Source organism: Ctenocephalides felis, unplaced genomic scaffold (assembly GCF_003426905.1).
Source record: "Ctenocephalides felis isolate EL2017-DRISC unplaced genomic scaffold, ASM342690v1 CF-g0.4_SCAFFOLD_01886, whole genome shotgun sequence".
In the NCBI taxonomy this organism is placed as follows: domain Eukaryota; kingdom Metazoa; phylum Arthropoda; class Insecta; order Siphonaptera; family Pulicidae; genus Ctenocephalides; species Ctenocephalides felis.
Window position 1 is genome coordinate 14,841,974 of NW_020538040.1, and position 25,670 is coordinate 14,867,643.

The window sequence follows — 25,670 nt, forward strand, 5'->3', positions numbered from 1 at the left end:
ATTGTAATGGTTTTAGGAGAAACTCCAATAATAGCAGACTGGAGTGTGGAAGAATGCCTACGTTTTCAGGAACGGGTGTGTGATAAAGTTTTTGTTGCCAAAATTAACAGCATTGATGCTGATGAACTGAATGCCTCCGACAAAATAATAAGTCTGACATTAATTGATACAACTTCAGAGAACGATGTTTATATAACACCAGAATATGTTCGGACATATATAAAGTAATTTAGTTTTTCTACTTTTTTAAATTTAAATTTAATTATTTCTGGAATGCTCTTGTGATCAATTGTTATAGCGTGATTAAGAAATATATTTTTGTTATGAACTGATTTATGAAAATATATTGTGATTCCTAAGCAACCAATAAGTATTAAAACTGATTATATTGCATATGTAAATATATTTATATTTGTGATGGTAATATTATATTTAATATGTAGTCATAAACTAGCTCCTTATTATATATAAGTATTTTCTATATATATATAATAAACTTAATGAAAAATTTTATAACATTTTATTATTAACTATAATAACCAAACAGCTATCTCTGAAAATAATTTAAATTTTCTTGAATTATCTAAGTTACTTTTTGAAAATATTGAAATAAAACAAGATATTTTTTTTTTTTAATTCTAAAGCCAAAGATTGGCTTTTCAACAAGGTCAATGTTAATTGCAGCATTAACTCTTTTTTAAGCTGCCCAAAAAAGAACAAGCAAAATATTAGGAATAAGAATGAATCCTAAAATAATCTAATTAATCTAATAAAATACAAAATAATCTGACCATTGACAGCTACTAGGTGATGATTTTATCTATTGATGAAAGGTTAATTTATAATGAACTTTCTTTTTAATCAGTCCCTGGTAATGTTCTGACAAGTCTGTTAGGGCGATCATTGAGGTGGCGTAGGTACTTGTCTGAATAAGTTTGTATTTAATCGTTCACTGTTCCAATGCCGGAGTCTTTATAAATCAACCAATTTATTGAATTGGAACATATTTAAATTTCTTTTAATAATTCATTAACTTGGAAGCTGATTCCCATAGTTTATGCCATTTGTCAGAATTGAATTAATAATGTTTTTGTAGCATTAACTATAAACTTATTTAAATTTTGATTTATAATTATAGTTTATTGCTAGATGTCTCTTGGTAATATAAACAATTGTATAGTTATGCACAAATTTTTTTTTGCTTCTTATATAGTGCTAGAAAGTAAGTAATTTAAGTTTTCTAATGTATAATAAAACTCAATTTTTATATATAGGATTATAGAAACAAACTTCAATCAGCTATTGTTTTGTTAGATGATTCTTATTTTTTCGGTACCTTATAGTTGCAGAAGTTGTTTTCAAATATGCTTTCAAACCATAATTAGTTAAAATTCTAACATTCAACAAATTGAGGATGCCATGTCATATATGCAAGATGCAATATTATTCCTAGTCAGTCTTTGGAACCTTGAGCAGCTTTCTTTACTTCACGATATAAAAAAAGTAAAAATTTATTGTTTTTCCTATAATGCTAAACATTAGTTTAGTCAGTGAATAAATAAGAAGAAAATATAAATTAGATCAGTATATTGTTCTATAACATAGCAGGATAAAGGTAGCACTAACTATACTTTTTTGAAAATAAGTAATATGATAGATTATGAAAAAATAATTGTTACAATTAAATTTAAATAAAGACTACATAAATAATTAGGACATTGAAACCTTGAAAACTATTTTATTTTTGACATTTCGAATGTCAAATTAAATATCTTCATCACTTCAGAGTAATGTACAAAATGTGATAATTTTGTCAAGGCAGGCAATACTAAATTTTCGAATACTAATGTCAATTTGACATTTAAATTTAAAGATTTTTATCGTTTAATTGTTAAAACTTATAATATATGTAATGTATGTAATAATTGAATTTATTTCTTACAGTTTAAAAAAGTGGACTTGTTTTCAAAATAGAAATTTACAATAAATAGTTTAATAAATTATTTTCAAATAATCAAAATAGAATGTCTTTAATACCTCAGTAAAAAAGGCGTATATGTAAAGAACATATATAACAATTTTTACTTATTAAAAAGTAAAAATTAAAATATTACGATGTCTTCATATTTATCCGGAGGAAGGCTTAATATAGCCTATTTACAAGAAACATATAGAAACGAGTTGTTATCTTTGCTTGATGCATGTGATGGCAAAAAAGTAATTTATTGAATTTTCTTTTATAAGAGAAATGTTTTCCTAATTTACATGTTGAATGTTTTCTTTTATAATTATAACTATTATTGTATTAGGTAATTATTTGGGATGAATCATTGGCTGGTCCAGTGGGTTTAGTGGCTAAATATTCAATGCTACGTGATGTAGAAAAAATGTATCATTTAAGAAAGGATGTATTTCCCAATATTTCTGATAGACAAGTACGGCATGTTATTTTTATTACAAGACCAAATGAGGAGATGATGGATATAATAGCAATGAACATATTAAAGAACGATAGAGAGAATTTGAATGGTCAGTTGAAATGGCATTTCTTTACTGGCAGCTTACTATTTATATTGTTTTTCACATATACGTTAATTTCAGGTTCGTTATTAAGAGAATTTCATTTATTTTTTGTTCCTAGAAAAAGTATTTTATGTATAGAGCGTCTTAAAAATAAAGGAGTTTATGGAAGTCTCACAAATGTTTTTGAATTTAAATGCCATTTATTTCCTTTGGATAATGATTTAGTTTCAATGGAACTGCCATGTTCATTTAGGTAAATGTTAATTCTTTCTTTATTTTTTTGGAAAAATGTCAATTTTTAAATAATCTACTTTTTTTTAACAAATAGGGAATTATATCTTGAGAATGATCCAACTTGTATCCACCAATCTGCACTAGCTCTTATGTCTCTCCAGAGAATGTTTGGACAATTTAATAAAATATGTGGGAAAGGTCAATATGCTAATCAGGCATGTTATTCAAAACTACAAGTTCAATTCAACTGCAACTACAAAATTAACAAAAAAAATATTAATACATTTTTAGTTAATGACGCACTTGAAAAGAATGACAAAATTGGAAGAATTTTCTCAAACAAAGTCCTCTATTGATCAATTACTAATTATTGAAAGATCAACCGATCTCATAAGTCCTCTAATTACTCAACTTACATATGAAGGGCTTATAGGTAAATATTTTACTTATTTTGTTACATTGAAAAATGAATTATCAATTTAAAATATTGATTTTCAGATGAGTTTTATGGGATTTCAAATAACACAGCTTCTTTTCCTGCTCAGAAATTTCATTCTGATCAAAATGATAACTCCGCACAAAATTTAAATGTAGACACAAAGTTAATTGTGTTAAACTCGGCTGATGAACTATTCTCTGAATTAAGAGACAAAAATTTCAATGCTGTGAGTATTATATATATATATATATATATATATATATATATATATATATATATATAATATTGCATATGATGAATTAAACAATAATTTTAACTTAGGTAGGGTCAGCTTTATCAAAACAAGCTAGATCCATTGCATCCCAATTCGAAGAAAGGCATAAAGATAAATCTGTTCAAGAAATTAAACAATTTGTTGCAAAACTACCTGACATGCTTGCAAGTAAACAAGCTTTGGCTACACATACTGCAATTGCAGAATATATTAAAGAAGTAAGTATTTATAATATTCTTGTTTATTTAGTTTTTGCTGTATAAATATTTTGTTGTATTCATAGGAAACAGATTCGTTCAATTTTATGGATACTTTACAATGTGAGCAGGAATTTTTAAGCTGCATCGATACTGAAAAACCGAATCCATACGTGGAAGATCTTATAGCACAGTCAAAAAAGTTAATTAAAGTTCTTCGTTTGCTATGTTTGCAGTCTTTAACTGGTTCAGGATTAAAACAGAAAGTTCTAGAATATTATAAACGAGAACTAGTACATGTTTATGGTATAAATACATTTCTCACTCTAAACAATTTGGAAAAATGTGGGTTGTTGAGAATGCAAACGGGATCAAGGCAGTATGCAGTTCTCAGAAAAGTAATATATTATATACTTAATTCTTATTTTAGAGTGCTAAACTGAACGTTTTATTAATGAATCTTTCAGACATTACGACTAACAATGCAGGATACATCAGAACTCACACCTACTGATATTAGTTATGTCCATAGTATCTATGCACCTCTTTCAATAAGATTAGTAGAGCATATAGTTCGAAATAAAAATTGGCTAAGTAAAAAAAGTTTAACCAATATAGATTTTATCTTATAAATTTATAATAAGACATATAATTTTTATAACAGGTTTACAAGATACAATAGGCGTTCTACCTGGTCCTCTATTTGAGGAGCAAATTTCTTCAGTGCCATCTCAAGTTCGCAGAGAATCTATTCAATCAGAAAATTCACAAAGTGATTCTTCAAGAGTAATATTAGTATTCTTCTTGGGAGGCTGCACATATGCAGAAATATCAGCTTTGAGATTTTTATCACAACAGGAAGAAAACAATGTAGAGTTTGTGATAGCAACAACAAAAATAATTAATGGCAATAATTTAATAGAATCATTAATGCAACCTTTACCTGAATGATCTATGTTTTTTGAAAGTTCTTGGTATTGATAATGCTTGGAGTATAAGAGAATCAAGAAAATTATCATTATTATAATTGGAAATTTATATTATTTAATAAGCAACTGTTAAAAATAGCTTCAATACTTATGGCTTAGGTAGCTAGTGGCTATTTAATCATTTAACATCATATATAAAGATTTAATGCCTGCAAGTAGAAAAGTGGCAAGTTTATGTGTTACTGATAAGATTAAATAATATAAATAATTAAAAATATAATATAAAACATATTTAATTCTTGTTGATATTTTGTATTTACAACCGTTAAAATTATCTACTAATCTAACAAAATAACTAGTGTATACAAATAAAAGACCTGCTATTCCCATTGATGGTAAATGATAATGCAGCAGAACTATTGATTTATATTTTTTGTGGTCAACAGTATAATGTTTAATAAATTCAAAAAAATGTTTACTTGTGCTATTTCACATTTATTTAAGAAATATTAAAGTAACATTTATTATATTACATGTCAATAAAGTAAAATTTGTACATTTGTATAAACAAATATCTGTGTATAAAAAAATGTTTGTCTAGATTTTTAAATACATATGTTATTTATGAATCAATAAATTATTTTTTCGTGGGTTGACTCTGTAAAAAGTATTTAAGGGATTCGCTAAAATGTTTAAAAAGATCTAAATTTAAAATGAAGTGAAAATATTTGAATTATGCGGACAACTGGTAGTTCCTATTTCAATCGTAATCAATTGTAGGTCGCTAGTAGTTGTGTAACTTTCGCGTATGTGACAAAGTATTTACATTACTTATTTTAATATTTTATGTAAAGGAATGATGATCGTATATACTTTGTTATAATGTGTAAATAGTACTTGTTGTTTATAATTTGTTATATTTTTTAGTTATTAAGTGTTTTAGACCTGTATTATACCATTGTTTTTTAAATATTGCGTACAATAACCCAAGTATTCCTAAACGCCATTTTGAAGGCGATGTTCCCAAGTAATTTGCAATTGACAATACATTGTTTGGAATTATGTTTAATATTTCATGATAAAAAGTGATAAATAATATGCAATGGAAATATTCGAAAATATTTGAATTTTAAAGAGTAGCGTAGTTCCATTCTTGGTTTAAAAACATTGTAAAATATAAGTTGTTATTTTAGGAAATTAACTAGGTGGGTCAATTTGTCAATATTTATTTATAAAATAAAGTAATTGAACAATAATTTGAAAGACCTTTATTTAAAATCATCAATAATTATTTGCTTTGAAATTACTTTGTGCTAATATTTGAAGGGTTAAAACATCTGTCATATTGCACATTAATCCTGAGTTAAATATATATATGAACTAATTTAAAGCTTGTGGCTCCAGGTAGAATGAAATATCACAAGTAAAAATGGATATTGTGAAACACTGAATATATCTAATATAAAAAGAATTGGGTTTTCAAAATGCCATCTGTGCCAAGACCAGGGAGCTTGAAAGATCCTGATATAGCAGAACTATTTCACAAACAAGATCCTGATAAAATATTTGAAGATCTTCGTGAAATTGGCCATGGCTCATTTGGTGCTGTTTATTATGCCAGATGTAATGTCACAAGAGAAATTGTTGCCATTAAGAAAATGTCTTATTTGGGCAAGCAGAGCCAAGAAAAGTGGCAAGATATCTTGAAAGAAATCAGGTCTTTTATTTTGTTCATTTATATTTTATGCACGTTTTTGTTAGTATAACTTAATAATTACATTTTATTCAGATTTACATTTACATTTATTTTTTTATTAAACTAAGAAGTAATACTAAAGATTATTTGCAGTGCCATTCATAACAAAAATATTTAAATTTGTTTAAAAAAATAAGACTGGTTAGTCTAATTTACCATCATATTTAAAATTGATATTCAAAGTAAACATTCAAAAATAAAGAAAATTAATAAATTTATAATGATAAAGTATATTGAGGAAATGTCTTTTGATTTATTCATTTTTGATATTCATAATATTTGTTTGTTTTTATGTTTCAGATTTTTAAAACAGTTAAATCATCCGAATACTATAGAATACAAAGGCTGTTATTTGAGAGATAATACAGCATGGCTTGTAATGGAATATTGTGTCGGCTCGGCTAGTGATATTTTAGAAGTATATTTTACTAAATATTTTGGCATAAATTATTTTTATACATGCATATTATAAATAGACTTTTTAAAATTAAAGGTACATAAACGGCCTTTAAGAGAGGAAGAAATTGCTGCTATCTGTGATGGGGTTCTAAGAGGACTATCTTACCTTCATGCCCTTGGCAGAATTCATAGGTTTGCTTTTCACTGTAGTTACGATATTTGTTATACTTATTAGTTTACTATAATATGCTCACTATTTAGGGATATTAAAGCAGGCAATATTTTATTGACTGAGAATGGAACTGTAAAATTAGCGGATTTTGGAAGTGCTGCCATAAAATGTCCTGCCAATAGCTTTGTTGGAACTCCTTATTGGATGGCACCTGAAGTTATTCTTGCTATGGATGAGGGGCAATATGATGGAAAGGTGAAACGATATATTAGTTTTATTAATTTATTTTATTGCTACATTCTTTAATTTTTTACCTTGAAGTTATAAATAAGAGGTGGTCATACAACTTCATTTTTTTGTTGAAATTTCATAATTTAACTTTAAATTAATTGTACTTTAAATTAATTGTAATTGCTTTAGAATTGTCTTCCTATGTTGGCAAACTTATTTTTATATTTCGAAAATAGTAATGAGTTTAATGTATTTTTTTATATTAAAATATTGCTAAACTGATTTTACTTATCAATTATTACAATTTACCTTGTGTGATAATGCTAAATAATTATTTTAATTATCTATTATTATTTATGTATTAAATCAATTTTTATTTTCAAAAATAGGTTGATGTTTGGTCTTTGGGTATTACATGTATGGAATTAGCAGAAAGAAAACCTCCATATTTCAATATGAATGCTATGAGTGCCCTTTATCATATAGCTCAGAATGAAACACCACCTTTACAGGTATATTTATTCTTTCAGCTTCTTTTATAACTGTGTTAGCTTTTTAATATAATAGATATATATTCTTTTAGGCTCCTGACTGGTCTGATGTGTTCAAGCATTTTGTTGAGCTTTGTCTGCAAAAATCGCCTACTCATAGACCGACATCATCCAAGCTTTTGAATCATCAATTAATTACTCGGCCTCGTTCTCCAACTGTTTTAGTAGATTTAATTCATCGGTATGATAACTTTTTTTTTATAAATCTGAATATAGTTAAAGTTAACTTTGTTTATCAATAATATTTTCTGTTTGTTTCAATGTAAAATGCATAGTTATTATAAAGTTCAATTAATTTTTTTTATCGTTATCAGAACCAAAGCTGCTGTAAGAGATCTTGATAATTTGAATTATCGTAAGATGAAAAAAATTCTTATGGTGGATTCCTGTGATACTGAAAGTGCATTAGGTGATGAGGAGAGTGCTATAGCTGATGGACTTGCAGATGGAGATGACACAACAGGTTAAAACAGTGTTTTTTCAATTTCCAATTTGCTTTTTTTTTGTTTTAATATTTTCCAAGATATCTGTAACACCAATTGCTGATTTGGAAATTTGTTTAGGTGGTGATAGTAGTAAGAGTAATTCAGTCACTTCTGAGCATTCTTTACATTCTGTAGGAGTGTCAGCCAGTAGTAAAAGTAGTTCTAGTAATAGTTTACCTGCGGGTGCAGCACATGATGGGGCATCGGGGACTAAAAACTATAGGTACGAATCAGATAAATTTTGTTTTAAAGTATATTTATAATTATTGCAACTTATGTATATTTTTTTGTTCAAGGGGTATGGGTGGTGTTATGGGAAATCATGTTGCTGCAACAGCTGCTATGATGGTAGCTGAGCACGGTGCAAATAATTTTGCAACAATTAGAACAACAAGTATTGTTACCAAACAGCAAAAGGAGCACATGCAGGTCTGTTACTACAACACAATGCCTTCCTTTCATATTAAATATTATATTTTTGAATGGAAAAACAGCTTTACATGATATTTTTGCTTATGATAATCGTATTTAATATTAATCAAATGGTTATTTTAGGAGGAAATGCATGAGCAAATGTCTGGTTACAAACGAATGCGGCGGGAGCATCAAAGTGCCCTAATCAAATTAGAAGAGCGTTGTAAATTAGAAATGGAAGCACATAAGAGTAACTTAGATAAAGAATATGAAGTTTTACTTCAAACATTTAGTAGGGAATTAGAACGGTTACAAGCACGGCATCAGCAAGATTTAGAAAGAAAATTGAAAGCCAATAATGCTGCAGAGAAAAAACTGCAGAAAGATATTGTAGCTAGACAAGAAAATGATAAAAAAGCGTTTGATACACATAGGAAAAAGGAATACAAAGCAAATAAGGAAAGGTGGAAGAGAGAACTATCAATGGATGAATCTACACCAAAGCGTCAAAGGGATGCTACATTGCAGTAAGATGACTTTTTATTGTTTGGATTTTTATATAGATTACTAGTCTGATTTGATTGTATTTATTAAATTAATATTTCAATGTTGTGTTCAGATCCCAAAAAGAAAATTTAAAACAAGCTGAGGCGCAAGAAGAACAGAGACTTCTGCGTGGTCAAAAAGATTATTTGGAATTGGAAATTAGAAAGTTTCGCCGAAAAAAATTATGTGCATTTCATAACCTTGAGCAAGAGTTGTTAAGAGAGGTAAAAATACTTTATATTTTTGTATATCACATATATATATATATATATATATTGTATATTTTATATCGCAAACAATTAAAATGTTAAAAAAACATAGGAACTTAACAAAAGACAAGGTCAACTTGAACAAGCCCATATTATGCTTTTGCGACATCATGAAAAAACACAAGAATTAGAGTATCGTCAACAAAAAGGTGTTCATTCTTTACGAGAGGAACAAATTATGAAGCAGCATGGGACTGAACTGCAAAATCAAAATGATTACATGCAGAGGGCGGAACGTGAACTAAGGAAAAAACATGCTTTAGAATTAAAGCAACAGCCGAAAAGCCTTAAGGTGACTATTTTACTTAATATCGATTTTGTGATTTATTGTTTTTATGATATAAACTTGTTTATTATTTAAGTAAAAAAATAGAGATGCAAATACTAACTACATTCTTGTGGCATTTCTGAATTTTGATTATTACTATTTTAATTGGCATAGAGGCATAGACTTCTGTTATTATGTCATAGAGGCATGAGTTTTATGCATTTATTAAAATTTATTAATTAATGTTTTAAGAATATAGAAGTAAAATAAAAATTAAAAATAGGCCTAACAGAAAGAATTAAAGTTTTAACTCTAGAATGTGATGAAGTGGGTTTTTTTTTAAAAAAATGGCATCTGTTAATACCCACATGATTATAGCCCTTTAAATAATCTTTAAAAAAAAAATCATTTATTATTAATCTATAATGTCACAATTGTATGAACATCAGACAAGTTTAAAAAAATAAGTTTTTTTTTTGTGTAGACCAGGATAAGTAGGAAATTAATAGATCAACACACATTTTAGAAAATAATTTAATTTACTCTCAAATTATCATTCAATTTCAATGACACTTAAAAAAAAATTACAGCAAAAAGAAATGCAAATCCGTAAACAATACCGTGAAACTTGCAAAACTCAAACTAGACAATATAAAGCACTGAAAGCGCATATTCTTCAAAGTACTCCAAAAGATGATCAAAAAGCAGTTATAAAGAAATTGAAAGAAGAGCAAAGGCGTAAGCTAGCATTATTGGGAGAACAGTATGAACAAAGCATCGCTGAGATGTTGCAAAAACAAAGTATCAAACTTGATGAGACGCAGGAGATGAGTTGTCACCACCTCAAAGAAAAGTAATAAACTTTTGTTTTTTATCGTTTGTTAACTTAATCTTTTTTATGCTTTTATTTTATCAGATATATTTGTAATAAATTCTCTGAGGCACAAATATATTCAATAAGCAGCACTATTTTCTTTATTTTAGATTAAATTATGAGTTAGAGATATTGATGGCTTACCAAAGTAAAAATAAAATGCAAGCGGAGGCACAACGAAATCGTGAAAGGAGGGAATTAGAAGATCGTGTTTCAGTCAGAAGGGCTTTATTGGAGCAAAAGGTAAGAAAAAAATGTTATTATAAATTATGGGCATTAATTATAGATTTTTTAACTTCCCGAAGGTGAAATTTATATTTTCGCGAAAAAATCCGACTTGCTAATTTTATGTTTTATCTATGTTTCAAGTCTTGAATCGAATGAGACGAAATTTGAAAAAGTATGTACACTAGAAGTTCCTTATTCACGCTTCCTATATACGCGTTTTCGCTATTCGCAGCTAAAAAACTTGACCCAATTTCTATATTCGCGACTAAAAATTTCGTTATTCGCGGATTTTGAACTAATAAAGAAATCTTTGACATAAGACGCCTCCGTTGCCTTGGGCGTCTTCGCCGCTGTCGGTGTTTTTGAGAATGTAAACTAATAGAATGAAAACAACCTTATTTATTGCTCAATGAATGAAATAGATTTTTAGTAAAATTTGTCTCAAATCAACACGAAATCCACATTCCCAGCCCATCGAAGAAGAGCAATTCACTTCAATTGCTTCTACAAGCATAGAAACGTGACATTTAATTTTAAAAATGTTAGTGAAGAATTAAAGTGAACTGTGCAATTTCTATATGGGCATTGATCCGTATATGAAAAGTATTATTTTTAAGAGGCAAATTACTGATGTGACTAAATATCAGTTTGAATTAAAGAAGCAAAACAATATTACAAGTTCTTCAAATCATTGCCTAAGCCTCAACAAAATTAATCAAAATGCACAAAAACTATAATTAACAACGATATTTGTTTTATATATTGCTGAGAACTATTATGTGATATGCAATATCTTAAGTGTAACAGATCTCATACTAAAATTAGTTGGTAATAAGTTTAGTACCACATCTAGCATTAATATAAAACTTTTATAAGTTGACATTTATTTTAATTTATTATTGTAATTAATATAAAGTTTTATATTAATGTTAGATTTATTACTTATTACTAACTAATTTTAAAATGGGATCTGTTATACTTAAAATATTGCATATTAAATAATAGTTCTCAACAATATTTTTTTTTCATTGTGTCACCTTGGAACATATTCCCTACAATTCCATATAAAATGCCATCCTGTATTTGCATATTTATTCATTATTTTTGGATTATTTAGTCATCTTGGTACGTATCCCTATGATTTCATATAAATTACCATTTTGTATTTGCGGATTTTTTATTCACGGAATTTTTACGGAACATATTTTCCGCGAATAAGGAGGTTTTACTGTAATAGATTTTTTAATTGCAGATGGACTCAGAACTACAACAGTTTCTCCATGAGCGTTCCGAACGTGTTCGCTTACTTCAAGAACGTCAAGAAAGAGAACTTGATAGTTTTGATGAGGAAAGCGCAAGATCAGGTTTCAGGTATGTTATTTATTGCGAATATTTTGTCACTATGAAAAAACTGTTAAAAATAACTTGTACGATGTCATTATAGATATTTGTCACAAAATTGTTCTTAATACTCTTTTGTGAATGGTTTCGGATACTGTATTAAGATTACAATTAGGATTCTTTAAAAACAATTTGTCGTGTAAAGTCAATAATCCAATATTTTATTTAGCATTGATAATTAATTCGGTTTTATTAAACTTTATGATTTGTATATAAATACAAATATTATATGTGCATAAAACTATGATATAGCGCACTGGCCATTGCTGAAGCACCCAAAGAAACGTACCCGGATGAAGAAGCCAGTCTATCTGGATCAATGCTAAGTTTAGCTCATAGCAATAGTTCTACAAGTTTTCCAGCAGGTTCGTTGTAGGAAATGTAATTTATATAGAAGCTTTTTTGAACAGCACATGATACCAAATTATTCATTACTAACTAATAAATTGTCATTATAAAATACATCATATATATTTACACAGGTAACCTTCCATTGATTGCAGGAGTTACTTCCTCCACATATTTTCTATAACTAAAACATTAATTTGAAGCATGATATTATACATACTAATAATATACAAATATTATTGTAACACAATAAATTTTATATTTGTGTTAATTTTGTTTTTAACTGCCATACAGTTCAGAATGAATATGATTGTGTGTTTATTGGCTTAAAAACTTTTTATGCCAAAACTTGTTCCATATGATTTCAACTACAGTAATTTTTAAAAATCTAATCACAATATTTATATGACGCTTATAATTTATTAGTAAACATTTCAAAAACTGGGTTTCTGAAATATTTTAATATAATCGAAATAACATTTTTCTAAGCTATGTTTATGTTTCTATTCACATATTATTCAGAAATTAATATTTTGAATTTGTTGTTACAAAATTTACATTAACATTTTACAGCGGTACCCCGACATACGAGTTTAATTCGTTCCGTAAATACGCTCGTATTTCGAAGCAATTTTTTTCATATAAATACAAAGAAACGCCATTAATTCAATCTAGCGCTGTGTTTATTTTATTATTAAAAACAAATTTAGTGTTTATTAATTTAATTTTTCTATTCATTCATGATGTTGCAAAAATGAGTTAGACAAGTTTTCTTGAACAACATTCTGTTTAAATACAGTACATTTTTGTGATGTGCTGCGTTCGTACATAATTAATAATAATAATTTCACTATTTGATTTAAGCGACATTGCATAATATTTTGTAAATGTACAAAAAACAAAAAAACACGAACTCAACATATATAGCTGTACAATTACTATTAATGTATAATCATAATTTTAAATGTTAAAATAATTTATGCTATGTTCGCGTGGGTAAATCGTTACTACACAATTAATGTTAATATATAATTGAAATGACTAACTATAAAATAATTTACTATCATAAAACATACAAAATATTTCTATGGTGTATCATTGTTACAACTGCCGAAATTTTCCGAAACCCGTCGAGACTGACGTCGCTTCTTTGGCGGCTGGTATCTCGAAACACTCGTATGTAAGGTCATTCGTAAGTCGGGATACCACTGTATTATGTTGGAAATATTAAGTAATCTAACTATTTTCGGTAATTTGAAAAAAAAAAAATGTTTTATTTTAAAAACTTTAAATAAAATGATGAAACGATGACTGATATGGTACTGCATACGAACTCGGTTGATGGAAACTGTTTTATAGCACAAATTTCAAATGATTTGCTCATGGTTAGATTTCTGAAAACACCTAGTTGAACTCACTCACTATTTGCATAATCATCTGTTCCTGGAGGTTACCTAAATATATATAGAAATTAATCATGCGGTCACAATAACAATTATTATTTAGTTTGCCATTTGTTAGTTGCTTCTGCTTATTACAGAAATTTATTAATAAAAACTAATTTGCAGGACCATCTTACAAATTAAATGGAAGATAAGATAAATTTAAGGATAATCCACACTGTTGATTTGATTATAGTCAAATAAAAATATATATTGCTGAACTAATCATGAGAAAACATAATAAGCACATTGAATTTAAATGCCTAAATTATTATATCATATGTATATATATATAACACAAAATATAAGGTAATTATTATGCAATACACCAGATATCCCTTTTAATTTAAAATTGAAGTGCTTTGTATAAGGAAGAAAGAATACAGTAGAAAAATATGCTCGATTTTTTCGATGCCTTTGGTCAATTACAACTTCTTTTGTTTATTAGCCAGTTATGGGTCATTGCTTAAAAATAATTTATTTAACATATTGAAGTATAAAATGCCATTAGATCAATGGTATGTGACATCTTATGTTTTATTAAGAAAATCAGATAAAAGAAATTCTTTTTTCGATAATTAAAATATTTCTGGTAAATACTTATATTGACATTATATAACATATGATATTAGATACATGCTAGAATACACTACAACTAGTTACTATATTATTAAAACCATAGTGTGTGCCTAATTATGGTGTCCAGATTAATATTTGTAACAGATAAGCAGGTTTTTGTTGGCATTGAAGTATCTTATAATTCTGAAATGAGATTTGATGCCGAATAAAAAATGAGATTACGAATTTGAAATGAAGTATCATTATAAAATCAGGAAAATTTACTTTGTTATTTTTCTGCTTAGTGACGTTTATTTTAATTTGCTTATAAATAATTTGAATGCAATGACCCACTTAAAGGGCTATTCTGGCCTAGAAAGGTTTAAACATTGATTTTATTTTTTTATATATATTTTCAAAGTATAACTCTTCAAGAATATGTGTACAAAAGGAATTTACAAAATTCAAATTATTTTTGGAAATATAGCTGTTTGATCATGATAATCCTCTTCTGTTTACTTCCTCTGCAAAACTTCAAACCCGTTTTCTCGAAACTCGCATTTTTGAGAGACTTCTCTTTAGTAAGAGCTACTGATCTTCGAATTCAGGTTTTTTCTGTTTTTTTTTTTTAATTGAGAATGTCGAAAAAAATTGGTTGGATGTGGATTTTTTTCTTCAGACGGTCGCAATTTTTAAAAAAAACTTTTATTTAACTTGTCCTTGAATATAATTATTCTAGATTATTAATATATATATATATATATATATATATATATATATATATATATACACTATATATATGTATGTATGTATATATATATATATATATATATATATATATATATATATATATGTATTATTCGGTTTATTTGGAGGGCTGAAATCGTGCGTATAGTCACATGTCAATTTGTTGATGAGATCCCACACTTATCACTTTTTAGACAACTTTGACTCTTTTTAATTTTAATTTGTTTCCACATGCTCAAAATATTAAGTAATAAGTTATATTATATTATTATAAAAATATTATTCGAATATATATTTCATGGCTTTTCAAAAATTTAATATAATTTGTACATCTAGACCAGAATACTCCTTTAAAGATTCATCACTTCTAAATCTTCCTCATGGCTCATTTGCACTATTTGCTTTTTATGCAAATCGATATGAAGAAATATTCAGATTTTTTCCCACTTCTCGTACATTGTCATTTTGTATAAAAGCTTTATATAAATATTTATATTTAAATTCGATTCATTGAGCTTCTATACTAAACAAAACCTTTTTTCTCACAATGTGAGGATAGTTAAAAAATGACTGCGCCTCAGTGTACATAAGTATATATTTTAGTTTATAACAAAATTTTTAAATATTTTGTATTGTTTTTAGCCTGTAAAGATTTGTTAATACTATCAATATACAGTTTTAGCATTGATGTTTCAATTTTCTTATTCAGCATAGTTTGTAAGATTGTTAAATTATAAACTTTTTGAATCACGTTACAAAATTCAGATTGCGCTGTCGACTTAATAAAAACAGATACGATCAAAATTTAAACCAGAGAGGGCATAAATTTACAAGGGATAATACTTGTACATCGTCCAATGATATTACTTTTTTTGTATTTTTGTTCTCATTAAAGAATCGATTTGGTCTACAGCAAATATTAATAATTATGTTATATTGTTGACTGAAATAAGATTTAAATTGTGGACAGAAATAGTTTAACATTTTCTGAAATTCATTCGTTTTTGAATGAACAAAAAGCTTGGACAATGTAAAAAGTATTTTTCATTCATAAATTGACCTGATTTAGAATAATATTTTGTGATCTTTATATAACATTTGATATATAATTCTATTAAATAATGCCAATATTGTAATTTATTCATTATTTTAAACCTGTTATTATTTCATCATTAACAATTATACTTATAAGTAACGGACATCATTTTGATGAAAATATTTTTTTGCTTTTGGAAGTATACATTGTTACGCTTTTTCTTGTTGTGCTGTGAAAAATATTTTATTCTGTTTCGTTCCTTTTATTTTTTCTAAATGGATGATCTTAATTCAAACAATTCTAATAAACATAACAAAATTGAAGATAAATTTTAGGATTTTGTGTGCTCAGGAATGTATAAATAACTTATTCTATTTTACACAACAAAATTATTCACACTAGTGTAAATTCTGTCGCTAAAATTATATTTTTCAATGTAATTACAAAAGCAAAGAAAATATTTTACGTTTTCTCTAATAAATGTCTGATGGCCAATTATTAAAATTACAATTAATAAAATTGTATTGTAAACTGCCAAATTAAAAAAAAGTGATGTTAAAGAAAAGTTTTTGATTTCAATCCTAAGAGTTTTTGCTGTCACTAACTTCGATTATTTTAGTTGATAAATTTGATGATGAATGCAAATTGAAAACATTATTTCACTGCCATATTAATGAGAACTTTATTTTAATTATTTTCATTTCTTGCAATAATTTCATAAAATTATAAACACACACACACACATTTATGCGTATGCATTCATCCAGATAATAAAACAAAATTATGTTTCTAAATATAATTATTTTTAGTACATTGTTAGGACAAGACTAACAGTGTCAGGTTGTTATTGAACCCTTTAATGCATGATAGTCGACATTATTATCTTAATTTGGTTTGTCGAATTAAATATCTCTTATTTCTTTACACTAACATTGTTGTTGTTGAAGTATTATTTTCATTGAATATTTTTTGTTTTGTGATTAAATAACTTGTGTGTTTTGTTCACTGAACAAGAGTCAAATTGGGACTCAAAACGAAATTATTTTTAGAAACATAATTTAGTTTTTTTTATTATTATTATTTGGATGGATGCCTGTTTAAGAAGGATTTTGTTTTATCAATTCATTTATCAATATCTGAAAAAAAAAATACATATATATATATATATATATGTGTGTTAATTAATTTGGATGTTGAGATTTATGAATAAATTCTTCTAAGGCGATACATCACTATTAGACATTGTAGTCCCACATCATATATGTGCACATCGTACATAATTAACACTAACATTTACTGCAGTGTAATACGAATAATGTATATAAAATACAAGATTTTTTACAAGAAAGTATATCTTCAGATGCCTTTGAGTTAATAAAGATCGTGAGACTCCAATATCTGATATCTACTGATGATATAAATTATTCTGTCATATTCAAAGTCAATTTGACTTATATATAAGATACATCGTCTCAGTAAATATATATATATATATATATATATATATATATATATATATATATATATATAAGTGAATTTTAAATATGTGAATTTGACTACACTATGCTCTGTTTTTTGCATGAACTTTATTTTCTAGACGTTTCGAGAACGTAATATGTCTCATATCAGAACATTCTTCAAGCAGAAGTATATATTTTAACACATTATGTAACATTTACTCTAAATTATGTTTAATTAGAGGTAAACTATCAACTTTCTGTCGTAATGCTCTGTATATGTGAAATGGAATGGGAACATGTAGGAATATTTAAAAATAATATTATAAGTACCCAGAGCTAAAGGGGTATCTATCATTATAATTTAAATGACTGAAATGAAGGGAGAAAATATGAAAAGAAATCAATTAAATGAAGAAATAAATTTAAAACCCGATAAAGAGAACGTTATAATTGTATTTTATAATGTGTTATATAATTTTACTTTAGCTGTAAGAATTTACACTGATGATGAGACATATCACCATTTCCACGCGACTGTAATTTAAATCTATGAAATAAGTTTCTCCAGAAACAGAGTATATATGCTAATATTTGCATGTTATATATATATATATATATATATATATATATATATATATATAATACATGTGTGTGTGTTTACTAAATGTGATTGTTCAATTTATTGTGTATTGTTAAATATATACTTAACATTTTGCATATAATTAATTGAACTTATATTCCTGTTTTCAGTATGCAATGTTTGTACAAATATTTATATGTATTGTATAAAAATGAAGAAAATATAAACCCTGCATTAAACTTGAATATCTTAGCCGTAAAAATGCACTATTTTTTGTTTCAAAAATTCAAACATAGAATTTTAGTGCTAGCGCTAGTGCTAATATGCTACAAATGCAACAAGTTTTTTACAAAAGTCCCGGGTACTAACGCGAATTAAGTAAAAGTTGGGCAAATTTTTGCATCTTAATCACATAAAAAAGGTATAATTTATAATTATATATGTAAGGCGCCTGGCTCCGCGTTTGCGTACTGATACAATTATTTCGTGATTGGTATCATAAATATTAAAATTTTCACGCAACTTTTAGTGCAATTTTCTTGCATTTTCAACATCAATCTTTTAATCCTGTACATCACTAATTGCATTGCCAGGTTCTCGACATATTCACCAGAATTTGTCAGTATTTGTTATTAAATATTGACGAGACTAAAAATAAGATTTTGTGCAGTATTTGCGATCTGCTTGTTTTTAGCAGTAAATATGAATTTAATTTATTGTCTGGTTTAAATAGAGTTGATTTGTCGGTATACATAGTGATGTTTTTATTGCAGACAATAATATTTGATTTTATTGAATAACACCAGAAATGATTTAGTACTTAATAGAAAAGTTCTTTATGCCAACATGTTGAATGCAGATGGTCATTATGACTGACTAACTATCAAAACATCACTATGTGGTCCAACAACTTCAATATTTCCATGATTTCATTAATCCAAATATAGAAATTATGTATATTTTGTATATACGTATAAGCGTGTATGTTCGTCAGTATATAATATGTACGTTAATATTATCTGATAAAATAGATGTATGACTTCAGATTTTTATATTTTATATTCCTAGCTGCATAATAAATTTTAGTAACACCAAGCAATAGATTACAATAACTCATAAAATTTATATATGGTTTATATTATTAAAGATTTATAAATCTTTCGTAACACTTGATTATACTAAAAATGCTCTAGTGTAGTTAATACTGTGGTTTCACAAATTTTATATGAGATTATGAAAATCAAATTAAATATTTATGAGTGCTGATGCGTTATATAATGGAAGTATTTAGTTTTAGTTGTTAAATCTATTATTGTAGAAACAAACAATTGCAAAATATTACCATTGTTCTTGCACATAGATAAATTTAGAACAACATTTCTTAGTCCAAACATTGTCTTTTATGTAAAAATAAAAATTTAAATTCACTTATACTTTCATTAATAAAATATATTTATTTCATTTTAAATGTGTACAAATAGAATACAGTAAATGTTGTATATAAAAGTTCTATTAAATATTTTATATTATATAACCAAGTTCAATAATTCAAAATAAACGTATATACTACTTTATTTATAACCTTCACAATTGATTGAATAAATTCAATCTAATATTTCCTGAATTAGTTAATTAAAGGAAATATATAAGAAAAAGTATTGTTTTTCTATAAATACGAGCCCTTGCTATGAATGATCATCAAATTATTAAGTAATAAACAAACTATCCAGTGCGTTTATTAATTAATTTATTTTTATATTGATTAAAAATGCTGATAATTGTTTTGTAAACTCTTATAGATTTCTTTTACTTAGTGGGAGAAAAATCGGTTGGTTTTAATATCCTGCAATGCATTTCTCTGATGAGGGGAACGGTATATGCTACACATTCATCCCAACCAGGCGACCTCCATGCGCTCTGTCTCGTTTCGCGTCTGGTTTCCAAATCTTTGTAACCTTTAACATGAGATGTAAGTTCATATTAAACAATTGTCTACATTAACTATATGGGTTAATAATAATCAAAATTAAATTTTACTCACACCATATGTGATGCACATTGTATAATCTACCAATTTGAGAAAAGAATCCAGCAAAAGCTTCATCATTATTTCTTCTATGATTGATAGCACGTGCCCAATTATTACCCCATTCTATCATGGTTCCAGGCTTTAAACTGTACGAACGAATTTCATACATATTATTCCCTTTTCGTAATTCCAAGGCAGGCCAATAGCTGAAGGATAGCAAATATTGCAAGTGCCTTGATCTTAAGTAGTTTCCTCTCTCGCTTGTCAGTTTTACATATTCCTAACAAAACACTTAAGTCTATATTTATTTAATTAAATTTTATTTATGAATATATTACAGTATCGCTATCCAATTCACAAATTGCTTGGTCGACCCTTTCATAACCACCAGTGTAACGCCACAAATGAAGTGCTTGATCCAAATCACCAACCTTTAGTGTTAAATTATTTCTTCATATAATCAACTTTTCATAATATAAAAATTTAAGAAAACTTAGATTTATGTATTTACCTGCACTGTCCAAGAACCTATTAACTCACAACTTAAATTTTGTTTTTTTGAATTGACCAATTCTACAGTCGTTTTGCTAAAATAAATGTTATTAAAAACATTAATATTCTCAAAATTGATTAATATTAAGATAAAAATTCATATTAGTTACTTATAAGACTAAACTTATATAGACATATATAATAGACATAAAAATAGCTAATTTTGGAAACTTAATTTGGTAAAAGTGATGACATTAGCAAAATAAACCAATTTATATGAGATTAATAGAAAAGATGTCGAAAAAATAGTTCAAAAAACAGCAGCTAACTTTTCTGATGGTGATCTAACTTTGGAACAGCCAGAAAGAACTTTGTAATGGTTATCAAATGATGGAGCAGCCAGAAAGATCTTTCCAATGGTGATCTAATAGAGAAACAACCAGGAAAATCTTTCTGATGAATGGAGCATTGAGAAAGACCTCTCTAATGAGAATCTAGTGAAGCATTTTATTGAGCAAGAAAAAAACAAAAATATTACCAGTAGTGATTTCAAATATGAACAAAATAAGAATGGTAGAAAATAGGAAACAGAATAGGCCTAATGATATAGAACCTCATTTACATATACTTCTGATGGTGACCTAATGGAATAGCCAAAAAAAAAAAATTTCTAATGATTATCTAGTTGGTAGAGCAGCCAGAAAGACCTTTCTAATGCTGATCTAATAGAGGAGCATCCAGGAAAACCTTTCTGATGGTGATCTAATGGAGCATTCAGAAAGACCTCTCTAATGAGAATCTAGTGAAGCATTTAATTGAGCAAGAAGAAAACGAAAATATTACCAATAGTGATTTCGAATATGAATAAAAATAACATTTTATGGTAGAAAATTGGAAACGAAACAGTCTGAATGATATAGAACCTCATTATTTGCTATACTCTTCTGATGGTGATCTAAAGGAACTGCCAGAAAGAACTTTCAAATGGTTATCTAATTGGTGGAGCAGCCAGAAAGACCTTCCTAATGGTGATCTAATAGATAAGCAACCAGGAAAACCTTTCTGATGATGATCTAATGGATGATCTAATGGAGCATTCAGAAACACCTCTCTAATGAGAATCTAGTGAAGCATTTAATTGAGCAAGAAGAAAACAAAAATATTACCAGTAATAGTTTCAAATAGGAAACAGAATAGGCTGAATGATATAGAACTTCATTATTTACATCGAACATAAAGTTATGATAACAAAATTTAAAGTTACATAAATTAGTTTCCAAATTCAAGGTTTACAATATGATGCTCTACAATGATGCTAGAAAATTTATTCTGACCCTGGAATTATCTGTCACTTTTCGAAGTAACAAAAGATAACTTAAAAATACCTTTTGGCTGAGAAGTGATTCCAAGATACTATTACTAATATATGATTCTTTTATATGATTATAACTTACGAGAGATAAAGATATTAATTTCTTATTAATTAAAAGTTCTTACTAATTCTTCATATATTTATCTACACTATCTGGTCGAATGTTATGAGTATGAAGGGCATATACAACTTCTTTATCACTTAGCATTCGGCTGTGAGATTCCTTCGTAGGTTCTATCCGCCTTACCAATAATTTACTAAGCCATGATTTATCTGACGCTTCTACATTTTTGGAATTTGAAATATGTAGAAATCTGAAACAACATTTTGTCATATCACATTCTAATATTATTTCAAGAAATGGTATTGTAGGAATACAAACAATATCGATGTACCTGCTGTGACTCAGCGACCGTTTACAAAGTAATTTTTTAAACATTTTTTTGTAATTAACGTCTCAATGTTTTTTATGTTATTAGTTTTTTTTGTGCAATGCGAATCTAATTTGACTTTTGACTCTTGAAGGTTATCAACAGTTGACGGATTGATTGTTGATATTTTTCGTCCAATGAAATAATATATTATTGCCCTCTATGTTATGCTATGTCGTTTTCCTGTCGTCTTCACGTGCGCCGTGTGATACAGTAGTGACATCTATACAATAACTATTCATTTACACGTTTGACAGCTGACAGTATAACATGATTTGACTTATTTAAAACATTTAAATAAAAACAAGAAATTTTTGTGAAATAGATCCGAATATTCATACATACAGTATTAAATTTTTTCTAACCAGTGACTAAAATTCAATAACCATGGTTAGAATTTTAATAAATATTTTTCAAACTTAATTTGATGTATTTTCAAATTTGCTATATGTGAAATATATGCAATATATATCAATTGCCAATATTAATAGATCTTACTTATAATAAGAGAAACTAATGCTAATCAACTAATAATAATCAAAAATGTTTACTAAAATTCTGAATGATTTTGAGAGAATTAAGTGTCCATTTTATAATTATAGTTTCAGTTTGGGTTCAACATGTTACCGGAGATTCCAAGACCTTTCAATACATCCTACAGATGTTATTCAGTTTCTATGCTTCCAGGCAATGAACGACAAGATGTAGAACGTGGTGGAAAAAGTATATAAATGTTATATTTATAACTTTATATGTCTCAGAAATAAAATGTTGTGACTGACATTTTTCTAATTTGAATGCATTGTTTTGTTTATATCTATGCAGTTTATTTATTGAGTAGATGTTAATGTTATAACAAAATTTTGTCTTATTACATTTTATCTTTGAGATGCATTTGTTAAATTCAGGTAACGTATTAACTCAAAATGATATTATTTTAATTTTTTTTCTCAATTTTAGTAATAATGCCTCCCTCGGCACTTGACCAATTAACAAGATTAAATATAGTATATCCAATGCTTTTCAAATTGACTAATCAAAAAACAGCTCGAATTACACACTGTGGTGTTCTGGAATTTGTTGCTGATGAAGGAAAAGTTTATTTGCCATACTGGGTAATTAGTTTGATCTTACCGAAACTTTTTTTCTACTTGTATATATTTATTGTACTTCTATTTTTAAATAGATGATGCATAATTTGTTATTGGAAGAAGGTGATTTGCTTCAAATTGAAAGCGTCTCTTTGCCTGTAGCCACATTTTCACGATTTCAACCTCAATCCCCAGATTTCTTAGATATTACCAATCCAAAGGCAGTATTAGAAAATGGTTTGAGGTAAAGCATATTTCATATTATCAAAAATTAGAATTAATTTTATTTAACAAACTAAACTGTATTTTTATCATTTTAGAAGTTTTGCTTGCTTGACAACAGGTGACGTCATTGCCATCAAATATAATCAGCGAATTTATGAAATGTGTGTGCTAGAAACAAAACCAGGAAATGCTGTTAGCATAATTGAGTGTGATATGAATGTTAGTGATTAATATTAATTTTGTGATTTAAGATCGGGTTACTTTTACATGATTCAAAATTTGCTGGCATATCCTAGTAAAGATTTTACATATTTTTATATTAATTATTAATAAAAATTGAATGAAGGTGGAATTCTCAGCCCCAGTTGGTTACACAGAACCAGAGAGGTCTGTTCCAGCCAATGAACCGAATGAAGAATTAGATCCTGCAGAATTAATGCCAGAGTCTTCAGGCTTTGTAGCATTTAAAGGAGAAGGAAATCGTTTAGATGGTAAAAAACGAAAGGATTCTGGAATGTCAGAAACAATAGTAAAACAGGTAAGAACAATAAATTTAAATATAATATAAAAATGCTTTTATTATCTACAAACTTAAATATAACTTCACAGACTTATGTTCGAGGAATACCTGATTATGATTACAAAATTGGAACATTAAGATTTATGCGAAACTCAAAACCTAAAGCTAAAGAATCAAATGTTGATGACCCCTTTGAGGCCTTTTCTGGCGAAGGTTTTAGTTTACGTAAAACTCGAAAATAGATATTGTAAGATAATTTTTATAACTTGTATTTATGCATCATAATATTGAAATAAAATAATAATAATATTGAAATAAAATTGAAATATATATATACATATTGTGTTTATGCTAACTGTACCTTCGCGGGAAATGAATTTGAATTACATTCTTAACACTATCTTATACGTTATAAACAATGTTATAACAAATTGTTTGGCATTATTTCAAAATCTCTTCAAAAATTCTTCTGAACAAATTCTTGCTCGTGCATTGACTGCCAGCTTCATTTCACTTACTTCTTTATCAATTTCTTCCATAAAGTGTATTACAAAATCCACTAATTTATGTTTGTACATTTGCTCTGTATGACAATTGGTAATAAGAAAACTGATGTCGTAGCCTTCAATAGGTTTTCTTCGCAAGACAATAAAGTTCTCAGCTCTCATCATCATAAATCGCATAAATTTGTGACACAAAATTTTCTCAATCTCATCTGCTTGTTTTACTGCAATACTTACACGAACAGAATTTACAGATGACTCAATTAGCACTTTTTCTTTTTCGTTTCTTGAGATTATTACGGGCGTTAACAAAAGTTCTTTACTTGTTCTAACCTCTACTTCTGGCTTGTTGTGCCTTTCCACAACCTGAGATGAAAAATTATCCAAACACATAGCAGCCGTCAACGTATGACGAACAGCATTTAAATATGGCCTAAGAGTTGCTGACATTTTAATAGAAATATAGAAACTTTCACTCCGAATATTAGGATTTTGTTAACCTGAACCACACCTAACTTATCACCTCTTTGACAGTTTCGCTTGAATTTGTCATCTAACATTATACTGAAGTTAGTAATATGTTCGAAAATACGTACTGCCAATAGTTGTGAAGAAATGTAATGGCACTATTTTCAATTGACAGATA

General features: G+C 27.4%; 6 protein-coding genes across 11 annotated transcripts in view; 4 read left to right on the forward strand and 2 right to left on the reverse strand.

Annotated features, from left to right (window-relative positions):
• The window catches only part of LOC113377445 (tudor domain-containing protein 7B-like), a 13,340-nt gene extending 12,981 nt beyond the window's left edge, over positions 1-359 (forward strand). For all 3 annotated transcript variants that reach the window (XM_026617770.1, XM_026617768.1, XM_026617769.1), the window contains one exon: positions 17-359. In XM_026617770.1, the coding sequence (XP_026473555.1) occupies positions 17-228 (212 nt within the window). In that variant the 3' untranslated portion in view covers positions 229-359. The remainder of the gene's footprint in view (positions 1-16) is intronic.
• A 1,730-nt stretch (positions 360-2,089) lies between these two features.
• LOC113377740 (vacuolar protein sorting-associated protein 33A-like) lies at positions 2,090-4,704 on the forward strand. Of its 2 annotated transcripts, none has more exons than XM_026618151.1 (10): positions 2,090-2,217; positions 2,310-2,529; positions 2,602-2,776; positions 2,852-2,993; positions 3,049-3,190; positions 3,256-3,422; positions 3,518-3,688; positions 3,754-4,065; positions 4,135-4,261; positions 4,332-4,704. In XM_026618151.1, the coding sequence occupies exons 1-10, from the start codon at positions 2,116-2,118 to the stop codon at positions 4,616-4,618; spliced, it is 1,845 nt and encodes a 614-aa protein (XP_026473936.1). In that variant the 5' UTR covers positions 2,090-2,115; the 3' UTR covers positions 4,619-4,704. The 2 variants fall into 2 exon arrangements, with proteins under 2 accessions (XP_026473936.1, XP_026473937.1); XM_026618152.1 differs by having other exon boundaries at positions 2,852-2,972; positions 4,332-4,701.
• A 752-nt stretch (positions 4,705-5,456) lies between these two features.
• On the forward strand, positions 5,457-12,745 carry LOC113377164 (serine/threonine-protein kinase Tao). Of its 2 annotated transcripts, XM_026617385.1 has the most exons (18): positions 5,457-5,801; positions 6,001-6,313; positions 6,653-6,770; positions 6,846-6,943; positions 7,013-7,178; positions 7,544-7,666; positions 7,738-7,886; positions 8,020-8,168; positions 8,269-8,413; positions 8,487-8,619; positions 8,746-9,131; positions 9,224-9,374; positions 9,472-9,711; positions 10,278-10,540; positions 10,672-10,804; positions 12,042-12,160; positions 12,443-12,555; positions 12,673-12,745. In XM_026617385.1, the coding sequence occupies exons 2-18, from the start codon at positions 6,081-6,083 to the stop codon at positions 12,720-12,722; spliced, it is 2,769 nt and encodes a 922-aa protein (XP_026473170.1). In that variant the 5' UTR covers positions 5,457-5,801; positions 6,001-6,080; the 3' UTR covers positions 12,723-12,745. The 2 variants fall into 2 exon arrangements, with proteins under 2 accessions (XP_026473170.1, XP_026473171.1); XM_026617386.1 differs by lacking the exon at positions 12,673-12,745 and having other exon boundaries at positions 5,458-5,801; positions 12,443-12,657.
• A 7,300-nt stretch (positions 12,746-20,045) lies between these two features.
• Positions 20,046-22,828, reverse strand: LOC113377480 (protein NipSnap). The gene is made up of 6 exons (XM_026617821.1): positions 22,650-22,828; positions 22,380-22,568; positions 20,902-20,977; positions 20,729-20,821; positions 20,403-20,670; positions 20,046-20,316 (listed from the first exon to the last, which is right to left on the reverse strand). The coding sequence occupies exons 1-6, from the start codon at positions 22,691-22,693 to the stop codon at positions 20,168-20,170; spliced, it is 819 nt and encodes a 272-aa protein (XP_026473606.1). The 5' UTR covers positions 22,694-22,828; the 3' UTR covers positions 20,046-20,167.
• A 116-nt stretch (positions 22,829-22,944) lies between these two features.
• On the forward strand, positions 22,945-24,884 carry LOC113376724 (ubiquitin fusion degradation protein 1 homolog). 2 transcript variants are annotated; one of them, XM_026616754.1, is made up of 7 exons: positions 22,945-23,075; positions 23,288-23,408; positions 23,646-23,800; positions 23,872-24,020; positions 24,097-24,220; positions 24,348-24,539; positions 24,611-24,884. In XM_026616754.1, exons 1-7 carry the CDS (start codon positions 23,073-23,075, stop codon positions 24,761-24,763), a joined length of 897 nt encoding a protein of 298 aa, XP_026472539.1. In that variant the 5' UTR covers positions 22,945-23,072; the 3' UTR covers positions 24,764-24,884. The 2 variants fall into 2 exon arrangements, with proteins under 2 accessions (XP_026472539.1, XP_026472540.1); XM_026616755.1 differs by lacking the exon at positions 22,945-23,075 and having other exon boundaries at positions 23,282-23,408.
• Positions 24,857-25,576, reverse strand: LOC113376725 (actin-related protein 2/3 complex subunit 4). Its single transcript, XM_026616756.1, has one exon. The coding sequence runs from the start codon at positions 25,472-25,474 to the stop codon at positions 24,968-24,970; it is 507 nt and encodes a 168-aa protein (XP_026472541.1). The 5' UTR covers positions 25,475-25,576; the 3' UTR covers positions 24,857-24,967.
• Between the last annotated feature and the right edge of the window lie 94 nt (positions 25,577-25,670).

Bases quoted from the DNA above. Each gene is read 5' to 3' on its own strand.
- LOC113376724 (XM_026616754.1), top strand. The intron at 23,801-23,871 runs GTAATTAGTTTG...ATTTTTAAATAG, and splicing joins AAGTTTATTTGCCATACTGG to ATGATGCATAATTTGTTATT. The intron at 24,021-24,096 runs GTAAAGCATATT...TTATCATTTTAG, and splicing joins GTATTAGAAAATGGTTTGAG to AAGTTTTGCTTGCTTGACAA.
- LOC113376725 (XM_026616756.1), bottom strand. From the start codon at position 25,474: ATGTCAGCAACTCTTAGGCCATATTTAAATGCTGTTCGTCATACGTTG.
- LOC113377740 (XM_026618151.1), top strand. From the start codon at position 2,116: ATGTCTTCATATTTATCCGGAGGAAGGCTTAATATAGCCTATTTACAA. The intron at 2,218-2,309 runs GTAATTTATTGA...TTATTGTATTAG, and splicing joins ATGCATGTGATGGCAAAAAA to GTAATTATTTGGGATGAATC. The intron at 4,262-4,331 runs GTAAAAAAAGTT...TTTTTATAACAG, and splicing joins TCGAAATAAAAATTGGCTAA to GTTTACAAGATACAATAGGC.
- LOC113377480 (XM_026617821.1), bottom strand. From the start codon at position 22,693: ATGTTTAAAAAATTACTTTGTAAACGGTCGCTGAGTCACAGCAG. The intron at 20,671-20,728 runs GTAATATATTCA...GTGTTTTGTTAG, and splicing joins GTGAATTGGATAGCGATACT to GAATATGTAAAACTGACAAG. The intron at 20,317-20,402 runs GTGAGTAAAATT...CTCATGTTAAAG, and splicing joins CAATGTGCATCACATATGGT to GTTACAAAGATTTGGAAACC.
- LOC113377164 (XM_026617385.1), top strand. From the start codon at position 6,081: ATGCCATCTGTGCCAAGACCAGGGAGCTTGAAAGATCCTGATATAGCA. The intron at 8,169-8,268 runs GTTAAAACAGTG...AAATTTGTTTAG, and splicing joins AGATGGAGATGACACAACAG to GTGGTGATAGTAGTAAGAGT. The intron at 12,556-12,672 runs GTTCGTTGTAGG...ATATTTACACAG, and splicing joins TTCTACAAGTTTTCCAGCAG to GTAACCTTCCATTGATTGCA.